Source organism: Chelmon rostratus, chromosome 18 (assembly GCF_017976325.1).
Source record: "Chelmon rostratus isolate fCheRos1 chromosome 18, fCheRos1.pri, whole genome shotgun sequence".
NCBI lineage: Eukaryota > Metazoa > Chordata > Actinopteri > Chaetodontiformes > Chaetodontidae > Chelmon > Chelmon rostratus.
This window is the reverse complement of record NC_055675.1, coordinates 22,935,170-22,956,271: the sequence shown is the minus strand read 5'-3', so window position 1 is coordinate 22,956,271 and position 21,102 is coordinate 22,935,170. Positions and strand designations below refer to the sequence as shown.

Here is a 21,102-nt window from a genome sequence, read left to right as displayed (position 1 = left end):
GCCGATCACACCACTGCTCGCTTGAAACCGAGTCTCCGCAGATGTTCAGATGTTTGTAGAGCAGATTCAGCTTCAGCTCAGTTTATGAGAAGGAGACGACGTTTGAAGATGTTCTGACTGTTAATCTGTTTGTTTGTTGTAAAGATGTCCAATGCATGTCCTCATCCTGTGCACCCCCACCCTCTGTGGTGTGTTGCTGTGTCATGTTGTGTGCCTCCACCCACCTTAAGCATGGGACTCCCATCGTGTTGTCGGTGTTTGTCAGGAAGTTTAAGTTATTTCAGTTTTTTGGGGAAGCAGTTTTGATTTTGTGAGTTTTTTTTTGTTACCATCTCCATCCAGCATCACTCCAGAAACTATGTTTAGGGAATGCCGCCCACCCCCCCACCCCTCCCACAAACCACATGCTTTATATTCAGTTCATGCACACACACACACACACACACACACAGAAACCTACACCCAGCCACCTGCCTCATTCCCGCCCTCAGCCATCCATACGCACATATCCAGACACCCACTCATCGAAGCCCACGCACCCACTAATCCCTCCCAGTTTCCTCAGATTCCAACTGGGCCGATTCAGCCCCCACAAGCAGCTCGGACACATCCACAGAACTAGAGACCGTCCCGCGGTGGTCGCCTTTTTCGACTACATTCAGCCCCCGACACATGAAACGGACCAAAACACGCCAAGATAATCTGACATGAGAAGCTTCCAGACTGAGCACATGTGACCCGGAGCAGCTGGTCGAGCTCCAAACCCAGAAACCTAAACACGGTCCTGCAGATCCGCGAGATCCTAGAGCCGAGCCACAGCCAGTCAGGGTGGCCTGAATCAAAGACCGGCCCACAAAACCATAGAGCGTAAACTGAGGATACACACAGACTCACACACACACTCCCACAGCGGTGAGGGAAGGGGAGGTGGAGGTAGACCGGGTGGTCCAGGAAGAGTCCCATCAGGTTTTTAGGTAGTGTGGAGCACATAGAACAGGTTCTTCTTCCTGTATCTTCAGATTGGTGTAGTTAGATGTTTGGTTTGGTTGATTATCTTTAATATACTTGTAAAAATATGTCAGCGGTAAAGTTCTGGGCTTATTTCTGGATCAGTGGTGACTGTAGGTCCAGGTCCAGCTCAGGGGCAGCCTTTATAAAACTGTTACCGACTTTATTCTGAAACATAATCATTAGCTGGTTTCTGCTGGCGGGCTGAAGTTGTTTCAGGAGGCTACAACAGATGTTTTGTTCTGGTGCAGTTTTTAGAGTGGCCCCCTCTTCCAAACCAGAAGAAACAAGTGCAGTAAATCATCCAGATGAAAAGTGACGTGTTTCACTGAATTCTCTGATTTATCAGACAGGCGATCCACAAAGAATGACTTCAAGTCGAGCGAGTCAGCGTGTTTTAATTCGCTGTATATGTTTGATTTTTGGACCGTCAGTCCTTCAACACTTATAAACCAAACAGTAAATCAACTAAAATGAACTTCATTTCAATTAATAACCGTTTTCAATGAAATAATGAATCCAGAAGAAAACATCTGCTATAAGTGTAAAAGCAGCTGTTTTTATCTGATTGCTTCCTGGATCTTCCTGTTTTTAAGTCACTGCTTCAGGTAGAATTTGACGGTTTCTAAACGAGGCCCCTGATCCAGGACCAGTATGTGATGTGCTTCAGTTCTGTCAGATTGGTAGACCTGATGGTCTTGGTCTTTAAACTGAAGCAGATCTTTGTGTCTTGTGAGGCAGCCCAGTTAGAGCAGGTCAGGCCCAGAAGAGTCTGATGTGGGTTCCTGTGCTAGAAGCAGGACTGTGGGATAGATGAATAGTTCCCCAGCTGTGTCTGTAGCTGATTAGCCAGTTAGTGTCCATGACTGAGGTGAGAGCCAATGAGAGTGGAGCTTACTAACAGGTTGTCCCTCCCCTAGAGGAGACAGGAGGAGGAGTACTACACTCGCCTGGAGGCGGAGCGGCGCCGGCAGCACGAGGAGGCCGAGAGAAAGCTGCTGACGCCTGACGAGCCGGCCGGTCTGTATCGGCCCCCGCTGCCCCGGGACTACCAACCCCCCGCCCCCCACAACCCTACTAACACCCCCCCGCCCCCCCCCACAGAGAAACACCTCCTACCTCAAAACCCAGGTCACCTCCCCCGACACGCTCTACACCGCCAAGTTCGTCTCCTACGCGGGCGACGAGGAAGAAGACGAGGAAGCAGGAAGTGGCGGCGGCAGCCAATCAGGTCAGGTGAAGCTGTCGGCGACCCGGAAGTCGTACGGCGACCTCCCGGCCTCCGCCTCACCCAATCACAGCAGGCCTCAGCCGCCGCCCACTGCGCGCAAGCCCCGCCCCCTTTCTGACGGCATCTTCCTGTCTGGCTCGTTCCAGCCGCCATTCAACAACTCCAACAGTACAGGCCCCCCCCTTCCTGCCAAACCCAGCTCCATCCCCCCGGGAGGCTTTAAAGGTAGAGCCGGAGAGAGGAGAGAGGAGAGAGGAGTCAGGCTCGCAGCGCCCTCCACAGCTCCCGCGCCTCCCTCTCATTCGCTCATCTCTTCATTTACTCCCTTCGTAGTGCACTTCTCTTTATTTTGACCTCGTTTTCAGTAGAGAGGTGTTCTGCCTTTTCACTTCCACCATCTTTTTCCTCCTTCACACGTCTGTCCAGATTTTTTTGTCCCTCCGCTCATCACTTTGTGTCCGTTTAGTTTACATGTGGAAATTTTTCCTCCCTCTCCTCAAGCCAATCAGATTTGATGTATTTGTTGTGTATATATTTTTTTTTATGTTGGTTTGTTCAAACACCTCCTCCTGTCCCAGTAATTTCTCCCTCCTCATCATCTTCCTCCAATCACCCCCCCCCCTTCGATCAGCAGTAGCCAACAGAAAAAGCAATCGATAATCACGCCACCACTTTTTGCTGCAGATTGAGACCCATCAGAGCCAATCATAGTACTGTTGGTGTTGTCGCTCGCCGCCTCCTTTGTGTCTGGTTTGTTGCTGCTTGGGTCGGGGGGGCGAGGCCAGCCGTCAGTCTGCCTGCCCGCCCCCTTCCTGCCCCCCCCCCATGGCTCTGCTTAGCGGTGTTGGCTTTAAAGGGAAGGAGGCTCACTGGCTTCACACACCCATCAATCACTCGATTAGGAAGGAATCAGCTGTTTCACAAACAGAAAAATGCACACGGCAGCAGTGTGTTGACTGCGAGCCCTCTTCTTTGTCTGTGGCTGTTTAAAAGCTTCTGCACAGCTCACTGTGTCAAACCACAGCGCCCCCCAGTGGCAGATATCCATCACAGCTGCTTATATTTAAGGTATTAAAGGTCCTGCTCGGGCCGTAGTTCCCTCTAAAAGAAACACATTTATCATGAGGTTAAAAGTAGTCTTTCCTAACAGATCTGTTGTTCTTGGTTTCTCCATCTCAAATGTTACAATAAGATATGAATCACAGCTTTTCCTCAAAAGGACTCTTTGTTGGAAAGTGATATCTAACAGTAGACGGTCAAACTGCAGTCAGCTGGCAGCCGGCGACAGTTTTTTCCTCCCAAAATATCCCTCCAAGATTTTTACCCTGGACTCACTTCCTGAACAAACTGCTGGTGTTTTAGTTCCAAAATCACACAAACAGATCATAATAATAACTAATAATAAATCACTTCAGCCTGCATGACTTTGTTTTGGCCTTTTGACTCCCAGTTATCAAGAAGATCCAAGTTTTACTTCCATTTATTCCAAAGATAGATTTGAAGAGTGGAGGTATTGAATAATTTGACCTCTTGACTCAGAAGAAGGCGTTTCTTTGTTTTAAACCAGCCAAAAACTGGTTCTCAGTGTGAGGGCCGAGACCCCACAAGAGGTCCTGAGATTCATGTGACGAGAAAAGAAAGAAAATAATTTTAAGAAAACCAAACTCTACCACACATGATGAAAAATAAGGATAAATATGCAGCCTGTGTTGACGAGATTCAGACCCTCAGTCCTCTGTGGTATCGACTGAAATGAGTCTAAACTTTAAATACTGAGAGCCGGCATCATGCTCGCGCTTTCTTTCATCAAAATGTCGATTTTAGACACATTTTACAGCAGGATTAAACAGAAGAGACCTTTTGTCTGCACAGAAGCTAACGTATCTCCACCCGTCACACGAAGGCGTCGCTCAGACTTAACGAAGCTGTTTGAACATCCGCAGACAAACAGAGGTGACATCACTGCCTGAGCTCCAGGAAACGGCTGCCGCACCTTCAAAATAAACCTCCTCCGTCCCTGCTGCTTACTGAGCATTAAAAAACACATCCGGGGCCTCATGGAGAACTTTGTGCTGCATTTTTTTACTCGAATCAGATAAAAACCATCCCACTAACATCCCAACCACCTCCCCCACCCACCCCCCACTCACCCACCCCCACCACCTCCATGAAATGACTCAAATCTGCATGTCTCACACACACACACACACACACACACAAACACAGCACTGCAGTCTGGCTGCCAGCAGCTCACCTCAGTAACCGGCTTGATGTCTATTGCTTTTTCCCGCCTGTATCTTCCACCAGGCTGCGCCCTGCTGTCTTTATTTACTTCCTCTTTGTGTCTCTGCTTCCTTCTCCCTACTTTGACTGTCTGTTGGTCCGTCTCTTCATTTGCCCTAATTTCCCTCCTCGTTTGTGCTCCGTCAGCTGATCTGGCTGTCCTTCATCTCGCCTGTCAGTCTGTCTCTGCTGTCTAACGCCGCAGCTTCACTAAACCTTACTACAGCTCCCACAGGGCTTTGCGGCAGGTTCAGGTGACCGCGCGGCACCTGAGCCTCTGGCTTCCCTGACATACGAAGCGTATTCACCGAGCGAGATCCGATCAGCTGGCAGCTCCACACGCTCGAGTCTGGCTTCCATAAAAACGTGGCCTCGTCTTGAAACGCAGATATTTTTGTAATCAGAATCGAACCTCAAGAAAAACAAACCCGACGCCAGTTTGCCTCAGAAGGTGCACGAACCAGAGAACGCCACAAAGGAGGAACACATTTCGCTCTCACAAAAACTGTGTGTTGGTCCAGGAAAACAAAAACAGCGAGTTTCTTTAGCCTCCGCTGGCCTCCAACACAAATGAACCAGAGTCAAAGAAAACATTCAGACCTTTGAGAATCCCTGAAAAGCCAGTGGATGACTTTCTGTGAATCTGAAGAATTTTCCCTCGCGGTGCCAGAAGTATAGTTTAGCATCTCTTTTGGCTCCTCAGAGGAATGTTCCTGGCCTTGAACGAGGTTTCTTCGCGGTCGCTTTGTTCTCTGCCAGTTTGTGTTCATGTGGTTTGAGGTTGAAGCGGGACCCGGCCTGGTCCCGTCCCAAACTACGCTTCAGATCTCGCTCTGCTTTAGTGCCACGAAAGCCGAAGAAAGGGCCTCGGAGCTGCCAGCTGGATGGATCCATGTGGGTTCACACCCTGTCTCTGTGTCTCTGAACTGGAGCCGCCCCCCCCCTCATTTCATCTGGACCACCAGACCAGCGTACACTCAGACTCCAGGTTGTGTTTGATGAAACGCGACCGAGTCCAGCTGAGACCGGACGTTTACAGTCCTGGTTGTTTACCTGCCGTCACCAGGTGACCGGGTGCAGAGAAGAACTTCGCTGGCTGTCACATGTCGTGCCACGACGAGTCTGCAGGGTTTTATTCTCTCACAAACCTTCATTAGCTCGCTGGTTGAAAGTGTGTTCACACCTTTAAAGGATAAGACTGGTGTTATTCTGTATCTCCTGTCTGTCAACGAATCCCCAGAAAAGACTGAACACCAGGTACAAACTGAGCACTTCCTGTCTGTCACACCCAGCCCGTCAGTTCGTTAAGCTTAAAAAGATTAAGCAGAAAATGTTCTAGAACATGATTTCAATAAATGTCACTCAAACGTGGATTCACACACAGTTGGTGCTCAGGTGAGCATCAGGTGAACATCAGGTGAGCCCTCAGGAACAGTTCTGGGCTGCTCAGTGTTGTAGCATCAGGACCAAAAACACCTCCTTCATCGCAGCAAAGACGAAGGAGCAGCTGTGAATATTCGTTGGTTTGATTCAGTCACTGGATCTGTTGACAGGAAGAGAAGCGAGAAGATCTCCAGTCTTGTACGTTAAAGTTGATCTGAGTCTTCGAAGCAGCAGGAGGAACTTTTCTCTCCCGCTGTCGAGTTTGTCAGGAAATAAAAAGCTGCAGACTTCTGGCTCTCGGGCTGATTTGATTCCAGCAGCGTCTCGCTTTATCCTGGACGCTGCTGGAAGGACACAGGGACGCACTCTGTTTAACGTCTCCTGTGGGGTCAAAGGTCGGGGTCACCATCCTCGTGTTGGGGTCTTTAACCGAACCTACAACGTTAAATGTCGGATGTCTTTGACGGTGACCTCTGACATCTTTGACGGCAACCTCTGACATCTTTGACGGCGACCTCTGACCTGTTTGAGGGCGACCTCGGACGTGTCTGACTGCGACCTCTGACATCTTTGACGGCGACCTCTGACGTCTTTGATGGCGACCTCTGACGTGTCTGACTGTGACCTCTGACATCTTTGACGGCGACCTCTGACGTCTTTGATGGCGACCTCTGACGTGTTTGACGGCGACCTCTGACGTCTTTGACGGCGACCTCTGACATCTTTGACGGCGACCTCTGACGTCTTTGATGGCGACCTCTGACGTGTTTGACGGCGACCTCTGACGTGTCTGACTGTGACCTCTGACATCTTTGACGGCGACCTCTGACATCTTTGACGGCGACCTCTGACATCTTTGACGGCGACCTCTGACCTGTTTGAGGGCGACCTCGGACGTGTCTGACTGCGACCTCTGACGTCTTTGATGGTGACCTCCGACGTCTTTGATGGTGACCTCTGACATCTTTGACGGCGACCTCTGACGTCTTTGATGGCGACCTCTGACCTGTTTGACGGCGACCTCTGACGTCTTTGACGGCGACCTCTGACATCTTTGATGGCGACCTCTGACGTGTTTGACGGCGACCTCTGACGTGTTTGACGGCGACCTCGGCCTCAGACCCTGGCGACACTTCCACAGACCATCTCTGCTGCTTTGGAGTGGCCCTCTAACAGCTTCTTAACGCTCTTTCTTCTTCCTGTCTTTCGTCTCGGCTCGCTGCTCGACTGTAACGACTCTAACGCCTCCAGAACCTCCCTCTCTTCCTTCTGCTCAGGCTGGTCTGTGGGAAATGAAGCGATGTGGACGGTAGAAGCTGCTGGTTTGTGGCCGCCGCTCTCTGGTCAATGATCCAACAATAAGTCGTGTTTAAAGGTTTCTGTGTGATTTAAAGCCACAGACGGCGGCGGCTCCGTCCGACCGTCCTGGGGGACGGAGACGCAGCAGAGATGTGGACGGCCGTCATCCAGCAGCTTCTACCTGAAATGTGTTCAGAGAATAAAAGCTGTGAAGGAACGATGCTAACTGTTATCTCTCTGCTGTCTGTCTGCTGTGTGACGTCGGACAGGATTTAACTCGTACACTGGAAACTCAGCAGGAGTTGTAGGATCAGGAGAAGTCTACAAGGACCCGCGAGACAAATGGACGAAGAGGTGAGACTCGGGTTCTTCTTCTGTCCTCTGGTTTCTGAGCGGCAGCAGCTGTCTGTTCCTGACGTGACTTCATTAGAACGTTTTAGCTCTTTGAAACAAGCTGCTCGACACGAATTAGACGTTAAACCTGATGGGAGCGTTAAAGTCTCAGCTCTGGGTCCTGGTCTTTACAGCCAGAGTCCAGACTGCTTCCAGTCTGGTTCTGAAGTCTTTGTGAGAACGACACGTTGAACCTGCAGTATTTTTACGTGCTTCGTCCTTCAGTCGTCACGTCTCCACACGTCAGCTTCATGCTTTCAGTTTATTCTTTATTAATTCTGTTTTTTTACAGTCTCACACTCGATTTCTTTAAACACTGAAAGTCTTTATTGTTGTGATTTTATTTCTTCTTCTTCTGCTCGTTATGTAACGTGTTTATTGATCACATGCTGAGCTGCTGTGGATCAATAATGACACAGAACTGAACATCTGGATCCAAAATAACAAAATATAAAAATATAGAAAGACAAGTAAACATGAAGGCAACAACTCTGTGTATTCTGACCTGTGTGTGTGTGTGTGTGTGTGTGTGTGTGTGTGTGTGTGTGTGTGTGTGTGTCTCTGTCTCTTTCTCTCTCTCTGTGTGTGTCTCTCTCTCTCTCTCTCTGTGTGTGTGTGTCTCTCTCTATGTGTGTGTGTGTGTGTGTGTGTGTGTGTGTGTGTCTCTCTCTCTCTCTATGTGTGTGTGTGTGTGTCTCTCTCTCTCTCTGTGTGTGTGTGTGTGTCTCTCTCTCTCTCTGTCTGTGCGTGTGTGTGTGTCTCTCTCTGTGTGTGTGTGTGTGTGTGTCGCAGTCAGGAGCAGGAGAACTCGATCCCCAGCGGCGCTCCGGAGAGTTTGACCTTTAAGGAGCGCCAGCGTCTCTTCTCTCAGGGGAAGGAGGTTTCCAACAAGGTCAAAGCTTCACGCAAACTGATGGAGCTGGAGAACGAGCTCAACACCAAGCAGTAGACCCGAGCCTTCGCCTCCCGGCGCCACCTAACGTTCAGGTGCTCCTGGAAAAAAAAAAAAAACGGGTGGAGAGAGCCGGCGCTCGCTTCCCCCCCCACTGACCGTCTCCTCCTGTTTGTGTTGTTTTCTTTTTTATTTTAATCATTGAATAACTGGACCGTTCACTTCTTCGCCGTAGCTATATCGTTGCAATAGGAGAGACATTTATGGCTTAAACCTTCTTCCCCTCGTTAAGGTCTGTCAAAGATATATAATGATAAAGCACTGTAAAAACCTTCTAATTGTATCTAGTGAGCATTTGAGAATCACACGACAAAGGGGGATATATTTTTGTTTATAAAATGGTTCTTGGGGCGAGGGATGGAGAAAGCTTTGTTCTCATTTTAATTTTTTTTTTTTTTTAAATAGCTCACTGAAATATGAACAATTTAATGGCGTTATTTTATGCTCTTTTTCTGCATCATGTTGTTTTCACTCTTTTAATTCCTTCTTGCCAGCAGAAATGCCCACGGTTGAGCTCCAGACCAATCTTCCTTTTTATTTTCTTGTTTTTTAAAATTAAATTCTCAGTGAGTGGAAACACTGTTTTTTCATTCCGTAGCAAGAAAGCATGGGATTTTTTTTTTGTGACGTTTTAGATAAACTCTGAAAGATTCTCCAGAGAAGAATCTTTAAGTGCACAACATTACTGTAAATATTTGGGTCCACAACTGTCACTCTTTTACTACTGTAGAAACCTGCCAGGCTACTAAAAACTGCAAAACTAATGTGATTTAACAGCATTTTGGCGACAGATAATCCAACAGGAAGTTCTGCTGACGCTGGACTGTCACCCCCCCGCTGCTCCTCACTGTCAGTGGAGTACAAGTTTTAAATGTTTCGCCCCCGTCTGAGGCAACTTTAATTTTACTTTCTTTTAAATCTAATAGTCATTTTCTGCAGAGTTGTGTGAGATTAATTTGATTGATTGTACCCTAAATTCAAAACAACAAGGATTCCTTTCACTCACAATGTGATTAATGTTGGTTTTCACAATAAAAAAAAAAATAAAACTGCTCTTTAAGTCCTCGTTTGCTTTACAGATATTTATTTCAAACCTTGTGGGAAAAACAAACTTGCACAAAAACTTGTTTTTAGTATTAAACATGTATCTGCAGACTGCTCGGAGTAGTGGATTACATTTGAGACCTCTCGTGCTGTGGTAATAACCTGTTTCTGCGTTACAGATGGGAAAGTGTTGTGTTTGTACACCAGCTGGAGTTCAGGGAGGTCCAGGTGTGAAGTCAAGGTGGCAGAGTTGTGGTTGTACAAATATAAATACACACGATCTCCATAATTCACCACCGCTGATGTAGAAAAGAAACGCACTTTGACCCCCGGTGTTTTCCAGCCGGTGTAGTTTCAGACGTGTCTCTCCTCTGCAGTTTGTTCGAGTGACTCCATCCTGTGTGTGGATTTATTTTATTTCTCTCCACTAAAGCTGATTCTACCTAATGAGATCAGATGCTGTTCTAATAACTGAGCTGTCTCCCCCAACAACAACAACAACGACTCCTTTTTAGGTTTCAAAATGAACTGAATCATTTAAATGGTTTCATGTTTAGCCTTTTGTAAATCATTAATAAATACAGATTTTTCAACAGTGCATGCTTGAAGTGTGGTCTTTTGTCATTGCAGTAAAAATACAGTGTTATTGTGTACATGAGGCTGGTTGAATTCCTTGTACTTCTTTCTAACACAGAAAGACCTTTTAGACGCTGCATTTTTCTGATTTAGTTAACTTTTCAGATTAAGGTTTTATCTACAATCTCTTAAACTCAAAGTGCTCTGCAGCGTGTGAAGCAGTTATGTGACAAAGTAACTCCACCTCATTAAATATCCCCGTACGGATTAGCTGCATCAGTAATAATGACAGCTCCGCGGCTCGGACACGCGCAGTTGAACCGCGACGCGCTCAATTTGACGTCGATTTCCTGAACGTCACGAACACTTTGTAGTCGCGTGAACGTTGAGCGTTTCAGTTGAAACAACGTTTCTGTAGCTTTAAGTCTACAAAAATTGTGGTTGTGATCGCATGTCAGGATGGCCGAGCGGTCTAAGGCGCTGCGTTCAGGTCGCAGTCTCCCCTGGAGGCGTGGGTTCGAATCCCACTTCTGACAGTAACTTTTCAACATGAGACGTAAATCAAACCCTCAGTTTCTTAACACCTTTTGTCTTTTCTCCCCTTACCTTATTGTGCTTCTTCATGGCTGATGTGTGTTTCTCACATTTGATCCAAACCTTCTCTCCTGATGACATTTTCAGACCGTTTGTTTAGCTGACATATAGAGTTTGCATTAAAAATGCCTGCAAGCTCCGCACAGATAACTTTTATGGGTGGTTTGTTTTGTGTCATCCATTTACAGGGAGGAGGCCCCCGGGAAGACCCAAGACACGCTGGAGGAACTATGTCGCTCGGCTGGCCTGGGAGCTCCTCGGGGTCCCCCCGGAAGAGCTGGAGGAAGTGTCTGGGGAGAGGGAAGTCCCCGGGAAGTCGGAAGAAGATGGATGGATGGATGGATGGATGGATGGATGGAGGTCTTATTATTTACTCTTAACAAATAAAAACAGCTGAAACAGATACATTGATTTTTCTTTTATTTACAGCCACTAGTTCACCTCAGCTGTAATGTTTTCCAGCCCAAACACAGAGTATAAAACTAAAACACCACCTAATACCGACTGAACGGTTAAAGATGCATGATAATAAATGAGGTACTGGACTTCCTATGAACAAACAACTCTGGCTCAACAGCGCCCTCCAGTGTGCAACATGAACAGGACTTTGATTTCACTGCTACAACTGACGAACCTTTGTCCTGCAGACAGTTAAGAGAACAAAGCGAGAGCAGTAAATATAGTTGACGCCTGGCTACAAGCCTACAGACAGCTACAAGTTGAAAGCTTCCGATCTGGATCTGGTCCAATGTGGTCTAGATGTGAGAAGAAAAACAGTGAACAGACGTTTTCTGACCAGTGGCAGTTTCTCTTTCATCGACCAAACAGCATTCCTTTCATTAAACCTTACAGACACAATAATCATTGGAAAATAAAAAACAAATAGATCAACAAAAGAGAAACAACAATTAATGACTGAATTCAGTGTGATACGCAGGAAGTGACAACAAAAATAAGGCTCTCACAAAGTACTTTGTGATGGGTCACTAATATTACTGCTGGTACTGAAACAGTTTGTTTTACTACTCACTGCTGGGAATATTACTGTCACACGCCGTCAACACTGGTGTCCAAACTGTTCATCATGACTAAATGAACCTCTCGATCGTGTGTGCAATTCATCAGCAATCAGAAATATGAAAGGCGACTGACAATACAGCAATTTTCAAAGATTAGGTTGAACACCAACAGCCAATTTTACACTGTGCAATCCGTCCAATGACATCATTTCCATCATGACTTCCTGCGGCGAACACACTGAAGCAGTTTCCCCTTTTAGCCAATTTCTGAGGTCATTTAAATAAAAAATAAAAACAACCTAAATATCCACCGGGCAGACCCTCGCTCTTGTTCGGCAACACCGTCACACCCTGCTGGTCATTTTTGAAAACATATTTCAACAGCTTTCTAAGTAACACCCAACGGTCACTGATTCATGGTCAAATTTGCAGCCATGTTTGGAACTGGTGGCGCCCCCTGTTGAGCAGTTTCAAGAAGTTTTACATATGAGGCTAACATCGTTTGGAAACATCGAGACTGATTACTGTTTTGCAATTAGCAAACGGACCAAAGGTTTAGGAGACGTCAAAACTGTTTCTCAGAAAAGTCAAAATAGTGGAAAATCCAGTCAGACAGACTTCAGTGGTTCTCGAGTCAAATTCACAGTGAAAACAGGCGGATGTCTCTCCAAACTGGTCTTATGATGTAGCAGTTATGACAACAGCTTAATATTTTTTAACATAAATTACAAAACCTGAATGTAACATCTATCAACACGTGTAACTTACAGTAAAGACCCCCCCACCCCCGTGAGGAGAACACCTTTAACTCATATCAAGAGACAACTGTAAAAATATTTAACTGTTCACAAACTCAGATTTCTTCTGCTTTAACGGAGAATAAAATGATGCGGCTGAAATTTCTCAAACAACATCAACAACATGAACCAGTTTCTTCACAATAAACATAAGTAACTTTACAAACGAGCACTTCGAGGGGAATTAAACGTAGTACCGGTGATGTGTGGACGTGACTCTGCAGCAGCTCACAGAGACGATCAGGAATCGCTGCGACCAGCCGACTTGTGTCGAGGCCTCGCTGCTCATTTCGGAGACCAGATCCAACCAGACTGGCTTCACTGCAGAAAACCTGCCACAGAAGAGAACCACACAGAACTGTATGTTACTGCCATGTTACTGCCCGCTGGTTTCCAAATCAAGCTGTGGAGTTTTAGGTTTATTTATAGATTATAATTTAACTGCAGTATGGATCTAAGCTGTCGCAAAATTAGTGATGACACTTTAACTGACTGAGCTCAAAACATCACAAAAAACACATAAAGCCAGACACCTGCTGGAAATGCTCATCCAACTAACGTTCAAAAGTGTGTTCAAAAGTTTTGGATTGGTGTCTGACATAGAAGATAAATTCTCCTTTTGTTCCCATTTAAAAGAAAAGACGGTGAATAAAAAAAGACTTATAGATCTAGACTGATCTTACTCCCCCTAGTGGTCATATCAGACAGTACATATAAATGGCTCCTATAGGAGAGACCGCGTCGGTCCACCGGGCACTGTTGGAAATATCTAAACTATAAAAAGTAGTTTACATTAATACAGCCTGTTTAGAGAAGTGTACAACTCCCCTGATCCCATGCTACTTCACAATGTCATCAAACTACTTCTGCTGGTTTCAGCGTTTTTGATTGAGAGACTCCTAACAGCAGAACTTACATACTGTGTGTTTAAAACTTTCACGTCTTCCCATCAGCAAGTGACTGCAGCAACATCTGGGATTAACACCGTCCAGCAGTCTGCACTGATCAACATACACTTTCACTTGATGCCGATGAACAAAACGTACTAAAACTATTATTCTTACACTGACGAGATCCAGACGCGGTGCTGAGCGGCGTCTTCCCCTCTGCTTCATCGGCAGACTCCACGGAAAGATCTGACTCCGCGTCAGAGATTTCATCTGCTTGGCCACACTCCTCCTCACCATCAGAGCTGTGAGGTGCAGCTCTACAGGGCCTCTGTTCCTGGAACCTGAATCACTCACAAATAAGTATTTAGTTTTCTTTTTCCTGTCATGGCAGCAAAATTGTGACTTTTGCTCACATTCATTACATCATTTTGTTAGTAAAAACCTACAAGGGTAACATGCTAGAGGACTACTAGTTTTTCATTAAATATATATATATATTCAAATTTCTTTCCCATTTTTCAACTTCAATAACTTTCCTAACCATGTGCCCAAACAATGGCTATTCATGAATAAAATATGTCTTAGTATTGCTCCATCTATTCTCCATGTTGCTGAAAAATAAGAGCTGAGGCTGACTACAAGCTGCTTCGGTGAAAGTGTGTTGCGTACCTCTGTCCTAGAATGACGTCTATATAACCGGCGTGTCCAGCATCCACCAGCTTCTTTGCAACATGGACACCATCAACCAGAATGTCCACCTTCCAGTGTGTGTTTGACACGAACTCTCTGAAGAAGATCTGGAGGTTCTTCTGGTAGAAACACTGCTGGAAGAAGATTGCTGCTTCATCGGTCCACCGTCCATCCTCTCCAACGGGCTTCACCCCTCTCAGGATGCAAGGGTACGTCACCTTTGGCAGGTTCATCGTCTCGACAGGAAGCTTCCTCAGAGCGGAGCAGTTTTCGTACAGCATGTTTTCATAGTGGCCGTAATCCACGAGGTTTAGGATCACTGCGGTGTCGCATTGTGTGATTTCTGCCCTGCACCACTTGTTCTGGGTGTCTGATTTCAACAGGCAGCAGTTGCCAGGGACGAGGTGAGCTCCGGGAAGAGGAGACACCTGCCCAGACAGCTCATCCAACATTGTGGACACTTTGTTCATGACGACGAGCGAGTCCCCCAGGACAACACAAAACTCAAAGGGAGTCGTCACAGCAGCAGCAAAGCCAGAGTACACTTTGTCTATATCAACAGGAGCAAAGACAAGTTTCTGAGGATGGCTCGCGTCTAAGTTGGACTTTCCAAGTGCTTTCTCATTTTGGGTTTCAACCTCCCAAAGTTTATTGGCTTCTGAATAACATAAAACCATCAACTCGACTTCTTTGCCCATTATGGGTTCGCAAGTTTCACACCACGATTTGTGAGCACCCTCTCCCTCACCGAACCCAAAGCAGTTCACCCTGCACAAAACTGCAAGGGTGGGGATTTTTCTCAGGTCACTACATTGTCGTCTAATTGAGCCACTTGAAATTTCCTCTGCTATTCCATGATCCATGAGGAGGACCTGGCATTTTCTCCGGCGTACATGTTGAACAATCGCCCTGCGCCACTGCTGGTCCCTGTGTGCCTGAACTAAGCACTTCAGGCCTTGTTTAACATCCTCTTCAGCCAACATCTCGCACTTGTATAGGTTGTCAGCTATGCGACTTTCCAATGCAGACAGTAGATCACTAGTCCTCTTTAGTCTGACATAAAAACTTCCGTCACTCAGTACTGACAGAACTGTACAATTCGCTCTGTCTTTAGCTTGAATAGTTGGAGGTATGAATGTCACAGTTCTCCTTTGATTTGTCTGAGAATCGCTCTTGTTTCTGGTGGATGCTCCTCTACGCTGCCTGCAGATTATTACCTTCTGTTTGGGTGACGACACGGTCGGTGGTGGTCTCAGCGTAGCAGATGGTGGTTCCAGCATTAAGTTGTCACCATCAACAGTAGACGTCGCTCTTTGGGATTCAGTCATTTCATTTACGCTCACTTCTTTTCTCACGTAGTTCTGCTCACAGGATTTCACTCTCTCTTCTGTTTCAGATGAACTCACAGGAGCCTCCTTTTCCTTTTTGGGTTCAGTGTTACTTTCAACAGCAGCTCCGAGTGGCGCTGGAGGACCGACCGCTCCATCGAGAATCTCAACCTTCACTTTCCAGTGAGTTCCACACTGACGGACAAAATCCACCATGAGAGGCTTCTCCATTACAGCATCAGCGAAAGAAGTATCATCTGCGTATGTGCTTGTGTCCAGCAGGGAGCATGATATGCTGAATCGTGGCAGACAGAGATACTCCTTTGGTATGGAAAAGATCTTCTCCTTCCCCATGACTGCTGAGTTTCCATAGTCCACAAACTCAACTTTGAAACAGGAACTTCCTTCACAGTCCTTAACAGCGGAACGATAGAGGGCGCCATCTTCCTCATACTCAGCCAGAACAAGGTCATTGATTCTCAGAGATGTGGTAGCCTTAAAGGAACTTCTGAAGACACCTGAGCTGAGATCCTCACCCATTTTCAAGATGGCAGGTTCATCCTCTGACAGCTGAAGGAAAAAGCTGTCGACCGAGTCAATGTGGGAGATGAAACACTTAGTCCTGAAACCTTTGGTCACTTTCATGTTGGGCAAACATGAGAGCTGAGGGATCTCTGTTTTCTCTGCATATTGTGGTTGCTCTGACTTTGTGTTTGCATCACAGCACTTTGTTTGTTTCTTTGCTTGAGAGTTTTCCAGGGGTTTTGCAGAGACACCACTCTTTGCCTCATTTTGTGGTTTTACTTTTGTATTCTTGCTCTGAGCACACAGAGCATAGCTTTTTGTCTTTTTGCAGGGTGCACAACCAGCTAGAGTTCCTCTGTGGGCATGTGATGTGGGAGGATTTGAAGACCGGCCTTCAAGCCGACTCTTGCATTTGACTGAAGCTTTTGTGTTGTTGGTGTGTACAGTTTTATGTTTTGTCTTTGTGCGGCTTATGTCAAAACTCACGTTTTTTTTAGGTGAAAAACTGCGAATGAGTTCCTTTACCTTCTCATTGATGTTAACTTCTCCATCAAACAGCTCAACATCAAATGAACCGTCTTCACTCTTTCCGACTATGAGGGCTCTCAGTTGCTTGTTGAGGATTTCACTATCAAGCCAGTCCTTGACACCGGCATAGAGCTCTTCCTTGGACACTGAAGCAAGGTTACATCTCAGAGCCTGCATGGGGGTGTACAACAAATCAGCAGAGTCTCTGGGGATAAACATGACGTGGGTTTTCTCAGATATGTCCGTGTTTCCATAATCCACAAAAAACACGCTGAGATACAGAGGCGACTGAACGGGATGTGCCAAACCCCTGTACCATTTTCCATCTAAGTACTTTGCCAGGCACAGCTTCCTCACAACAGTTCTCGTACTGGCTTGCATCATTTTTTCACTCTCCCCTGATATTTTCTTTTCAAGCTCTTCAATGATGTCGCTGTTTCTCTCAAGGTGGCAGTATATATGCCACTGACTGCTAACATGAGTCACATAGACTTGTTCTTCTTTTCCAGGACTTAAATCATATGAAGAGAAGACAAAAGACTCAGGAAACGCTGTTGACAGTTGCTTTGTTGAGATTGTGGTTTCTTTTGCCAGGCCCTGTTCCAAGAGCAAATTTGTTATGCTCTGTTGGGTTTGGGTGTTGTAGAGGTCCACAACATTGCACACCCCTTTGTTTTTCATGTTCAACTGAGAGACAACTTTACATGTTAGACCACAGGTGCTGTCGCGGACAAAATCTTTCAGCGAGTTACACACCTCCGGACTCCAATTACCACAGTTGTTGGGGTCGGCAGGTTCGATCAGATCGTACAGGCTGCACCTGAAAGCTTGCCGTTCCATGTAAATATATTCTGGCATTAGCGCCTGAAGATTGTGCTCTTTGATTTGAATGGTATGACCGTAGTCAACCAACATCACTTTGGCGTGACCTTTCTGTTTTTCCGTGATGAAGGCTCTGTACCATCTTCCATCTTGAGGTGACTTGGCAACACAACATGAATCCCCTGACTGCAGGGTGACTGTGTGGGTTGAATAATATAGCTGAAGTTTATCCATCAGTTCCTCCAAAGCTGGAACCTTATCTAGAGGCTGGCACCAGAAATCTGATGGCGAGTTCATATAAGAGCAGCACACAGCAAGCTCACACCCAGGTTTAGTGCTTACTGCTCGTAAGTGGACAGGGGCATGGGCCTTCACAGTTTCATTTTCATTGCATGTTTTCTCTTTGTCCTCACAATCCTCCAGTTGCTCTGTAGTCCCATTGATATCTGATGTCACAATATATCTTGGGCCCCTTGTTTTTTCCGTCGCATCTGTGCTATTTAGCACTACGGGCCCTATGGGAATGTTGTTCCAACATTCAGCTTCTTTTGAAGAGATCAGGAGCTCAGTGATACTTTGATTGCCGTCATTTCCCATCTCACAGAGGTTGACAACAAATTTGTTTTTTCTCATCTGGACAACATGGACTAGCAGGGCCTTGTTTGATACAGCTCTTCTGAAAAAGTCACATGTGGCGCTGGTCCAGACTTCGTCCAAAGGAAACACATTAAAAAGAGAACAACAGAAGGCAAATGCCGATTTGCTGGAAAACCTCTTGGGTATCTTCTTGATCAACATGTGTGGCACTTTCTCAATGTTCCCAAAATCGATAAAAAGAACTTCAGCTCCATGCTCAAGAGTGTCCGTCACTATAGCCCTGTAGAAATGCATGTCTTCCTCATAAACTGCACAGCACAGTGTCCCCAGTTCAGGATTCAACAGCGTGTCTTCATGCAGCTTCACTTGACTGAAATGATCAGTCATTTGTGTTATCATTTCTTCAAAGTCACCATTGCGTTTTTGTGTTCGGATCCAGAAGTGGTTTGGATTCTGAACGTGCTCGACGTAGCCCACAAACACAGAGCCTGGCTGCACTTCTTCTGCTTTCAGTGTTTTACCCAATACTTCGCACATGACTATCTCATGGTATAAACGGCCACCCTGAGGTGACAAATCTTGCATCTCAGCAACTGACTCAACCTTGGCTCTAGAAAGCTCCTGAATAGGCTCCGGTTCCTTCACAAGGTTTTCTTCAGTATCAATTACTGTGATACAGTAGAGATGCTGTTCTTCATTAAAACTTGTGAACTCCACATCTAACACTCTTCCAAGCAAACCTGCCTTGAGAAAACTCAACTGCTGAGTTTTGACCGCCTCATCCTGATCACTCGGGGAAAAGAGTGAGCACGGGAATGCCATGATGGGTGTTGAATCGAAATCTGATGGCAACCTGTGGATGTTCTCAACTTTGACAGATTCAAAGAATCCGTAGTCAATGAACAAAACTTTAACTTGAGCATCGACTGGGAGAAACTGCACAAAGCCCCTGTACCATTTTCCATCTTTGCCTTTAACTGAGCACAGTAAGCCCAGGTTTTCTGGCATCTTCTGATTGCATTCTTTTATTCTGCGCTCACAAACTGCAGTCAGCTTCTTTGACATTTCGAAAAGATCTGTTTCCATACTGGCCATCTGACAGTAAAACAGCTCAGGGTTGACAGCAGCAGTTACACGCACTTTAGCGCGTGTCCCAGAACTCGGTCTAGGCCTACAAAATGACAGAATGTCTTCGTATGCCTGCAAACCAGATGGTTTACAGCAAAATAACTCTTGTCGCCTTGGTTTTTCAATGAGTGAGTCAGAAACCGGCTCTATGTTTTGTTTGAGACGCACTTGCGAGACCAACTCAACCAGGAAGAGGAAAGTATCTGTGTCCACATGCCTCCCAAACCCATGTCTAACAAGGTGGATGTTGATGTCAGGGGCTTCCAATAAGAGTACTTTGTGGGGGAGGAGGGCTTGGATGTAACCTGTGACATTTCTTCCAATCAGGTCTGAGAGGTACTCCTCCACTACAGAACGCAAACAACCTTGAAGCAGCACCACATTTGCAAGAAAGCCGCAAACTATCTTGGGAGGCAGGATGAAAAGGTCGTTTGAGCAGGAAGATATGCTGGTGACGTCAACACTCAAGACATTACCATGATCTATGAGGAAAACATCAAACAAGTCCTCTTTTCGGTTCTGAACTCGTCCTCTGTGCCAGACGGATGAATTCCAATCCTCTACAAGGCAAAACTCTCCAATATCCACTGCAGCTTCAGTCTTTGGTATGTTCTGTATTTCTCCGTGCAAGATGTTATAGTCAAGTTCGCATATGGAAAGGTACTGTCCCTGGAAGTGTATCAGGGTTGCTTCAGGGTTCCAGTCCAAGTGAGTTAACTTGAGCTCCACTGGCCACAGGGCACATGGTGAAGATGGACCAGAATTCTGAGACCTACAAATTGACATGACTTCTATTATTAACCTTCAAAATAAAGCCCAATCTCCGAAATAATCCCCTCATTCACGATTGGCCTTTAACTAATACTAAGAGTTTAGAGAGCAGTCAGGTGAGATTTTGGACACTTAGGATTCATCACCATTTTTCTGTTACATTGTGGGAATTTTGAGGGCAACATGTAATGCAAAAATTTAACACTCTAAATGCGGACACTCAGAGAAAATGGACTCTAACTACAGTGCAATATATAGTAAATAGGTAATTTTTCAGACACTGCACCAGTATGAGGATTATTTTCACTGGCATTTATATAGAAAACACTGAAAATCATTTGATGTAGCCTTAGTGTTATTCAAATGTTATTCAAATAGCACCAAATCTCAAAGGAAGTTGTCTCAGGACACTCAACTTCTAAAGCAGTCATTAATACTGAATACTGAAAAAGTATGAAAAATGAGCTAAATGCGAAACATGGTAGAATGAGTGAGAACATGTCAGCATCATTTTGCTTGTGCTATGTTGTCTTACTTACTTCTGATGTTCGGAGCCCAGCGCTGACTGCATGGCAGCAGCATCAGAAACTGTCATATCCTAAACAGAAGAGGACCTGAAGGAAACAGTTATACTGAGATAACTGTACGTGCTTGCTACATGGCATGTCGAAGAACTATTCAGCTCTTTTCAGCATCAATCTGACTGTTTCAATGTGCCATTAACTCCACACTGTAACACTGTGGCATAAAACAGCTCAAACTCAGCTCACTTCACACAGACACACATTTGCTTTTACCACAGACATAAATGTGTGTGTGTGTGTTTGATGCAGATATAAGCGGCTGGTGACTGATAGAAAGCTGCGCGCGCTCCCGCGGACGTTTTCGCATTAATATGAATAAGTTGGAGGAGTCTGCCTGATCAATGCCGTGTTCTTCTAACAGTTCACAATCAAATTAGCAATAATAAATGTCCAAAGCGTTGAAAGAAATGCTGTTTTATTCATCTTGGGAGACGGTAGCCAAGAAAGTGAACAATTGTGCGGACTTAACGTTGGATCTGTGAGGAGTTCAATTCAATTTTAGCAATGTAGCTAACGCAGTTAGCCACCATTAAGTTTGGTAGCATCATACATATATATATATAATATTTAAAATGTAGATATTTGGGAAAACTTGTCGTTCCTCTAAATCCACAGGATACAGGAGGATGACCGGACGAATGTGGTCGTTAGGACGGTGTG

The 21,102-nt window shown here is 45.7% G+C and overlaps 2 protein-coding genes and 1 non-coding gene across 3 annotated transcripts in view; 2 read left to right on the top strand and 1 right to left on the bottom strand.

Annotated features, from left to right (window-relative positions):
• Window positions 1-10,191, top strand: part of LOC121622463 (afadin-like) — a 93,866-nt gene extending 83,675 nt beyond the window's left edge. The window contains 4 exon segments of the mRNA XM_041959426.1: window positions 1,929-2,099; window positions 2,101-2,464; window positions 7,474-7,558; window positions 8,390-10,191. Of these exon segments, the coding sequence (XP_041815360.1) occupies window positions 1,929-2,099; window positions 2,101-2,464; window positions 7,474-7,558; window positions 8,390-8,546 (777 nt within the window). The 3' untranslated portion in view covers window positions 8,547-10,191.
• Window positions 10,192-10,622: 431 nt separating this feature from the next.
• On the top strand, window positions 10,623-10,705 carry trnal-cag. The gene has a single exon. It is a non-coding gene; the product is annotated as a tRNA-Leu (tRNA).
• Window positions 10,706-12,763: 2,058 nt separating this feature from the next.
• On the bottom strand, window positions 12,764-19,873 carry tdrd15 (tudor domain containing 15). The gene is made up of 5 exons (XM_041959412.1): window positions 18,523-19,873; window positions 16,499-18,462; window positions 15,377-16,306; window positions 14,139-14,797; window positions 12,764-12,911 (listed from the first exon to the last, which is right to left on the bottom strand). Exons 1-5 carry the CDS (start codon window positions 19,871-19,873, stop codon window positions 12,764-12,766), a joined length of 5,052 nt encoding a protein of 1,683 aa, XP_041815346.1.
• Window positions 19,874-21,102: the final 1,229 nt, after the last annotated feature.

Bases quoted from the DNA above. Each gene is read 5' to 3' on its own strand.
- tdrd15 (XM_041959412.1), bottom strand. From the start codon at position 19,873: ATGTCAATTTGTAGGTCTCAGAATTCTGGTCCATCTTCACCATGTGCC. The intron at 18,463-18,522 runs GTGGCCGTTTAT...CACTGAAAGCAG, and splicing joins GCAAGATTTGTCACCTCAGG to AAGAAGTGCAGCCAGGCTCT. The intron at 16,307-16,498 runs GTGAGTTTTGAC...CTGTGTGCTCAG, and splicing joins GTTTTTCACCTAAAAAAAAC to AGCAAGAATACAAAAGTAAA.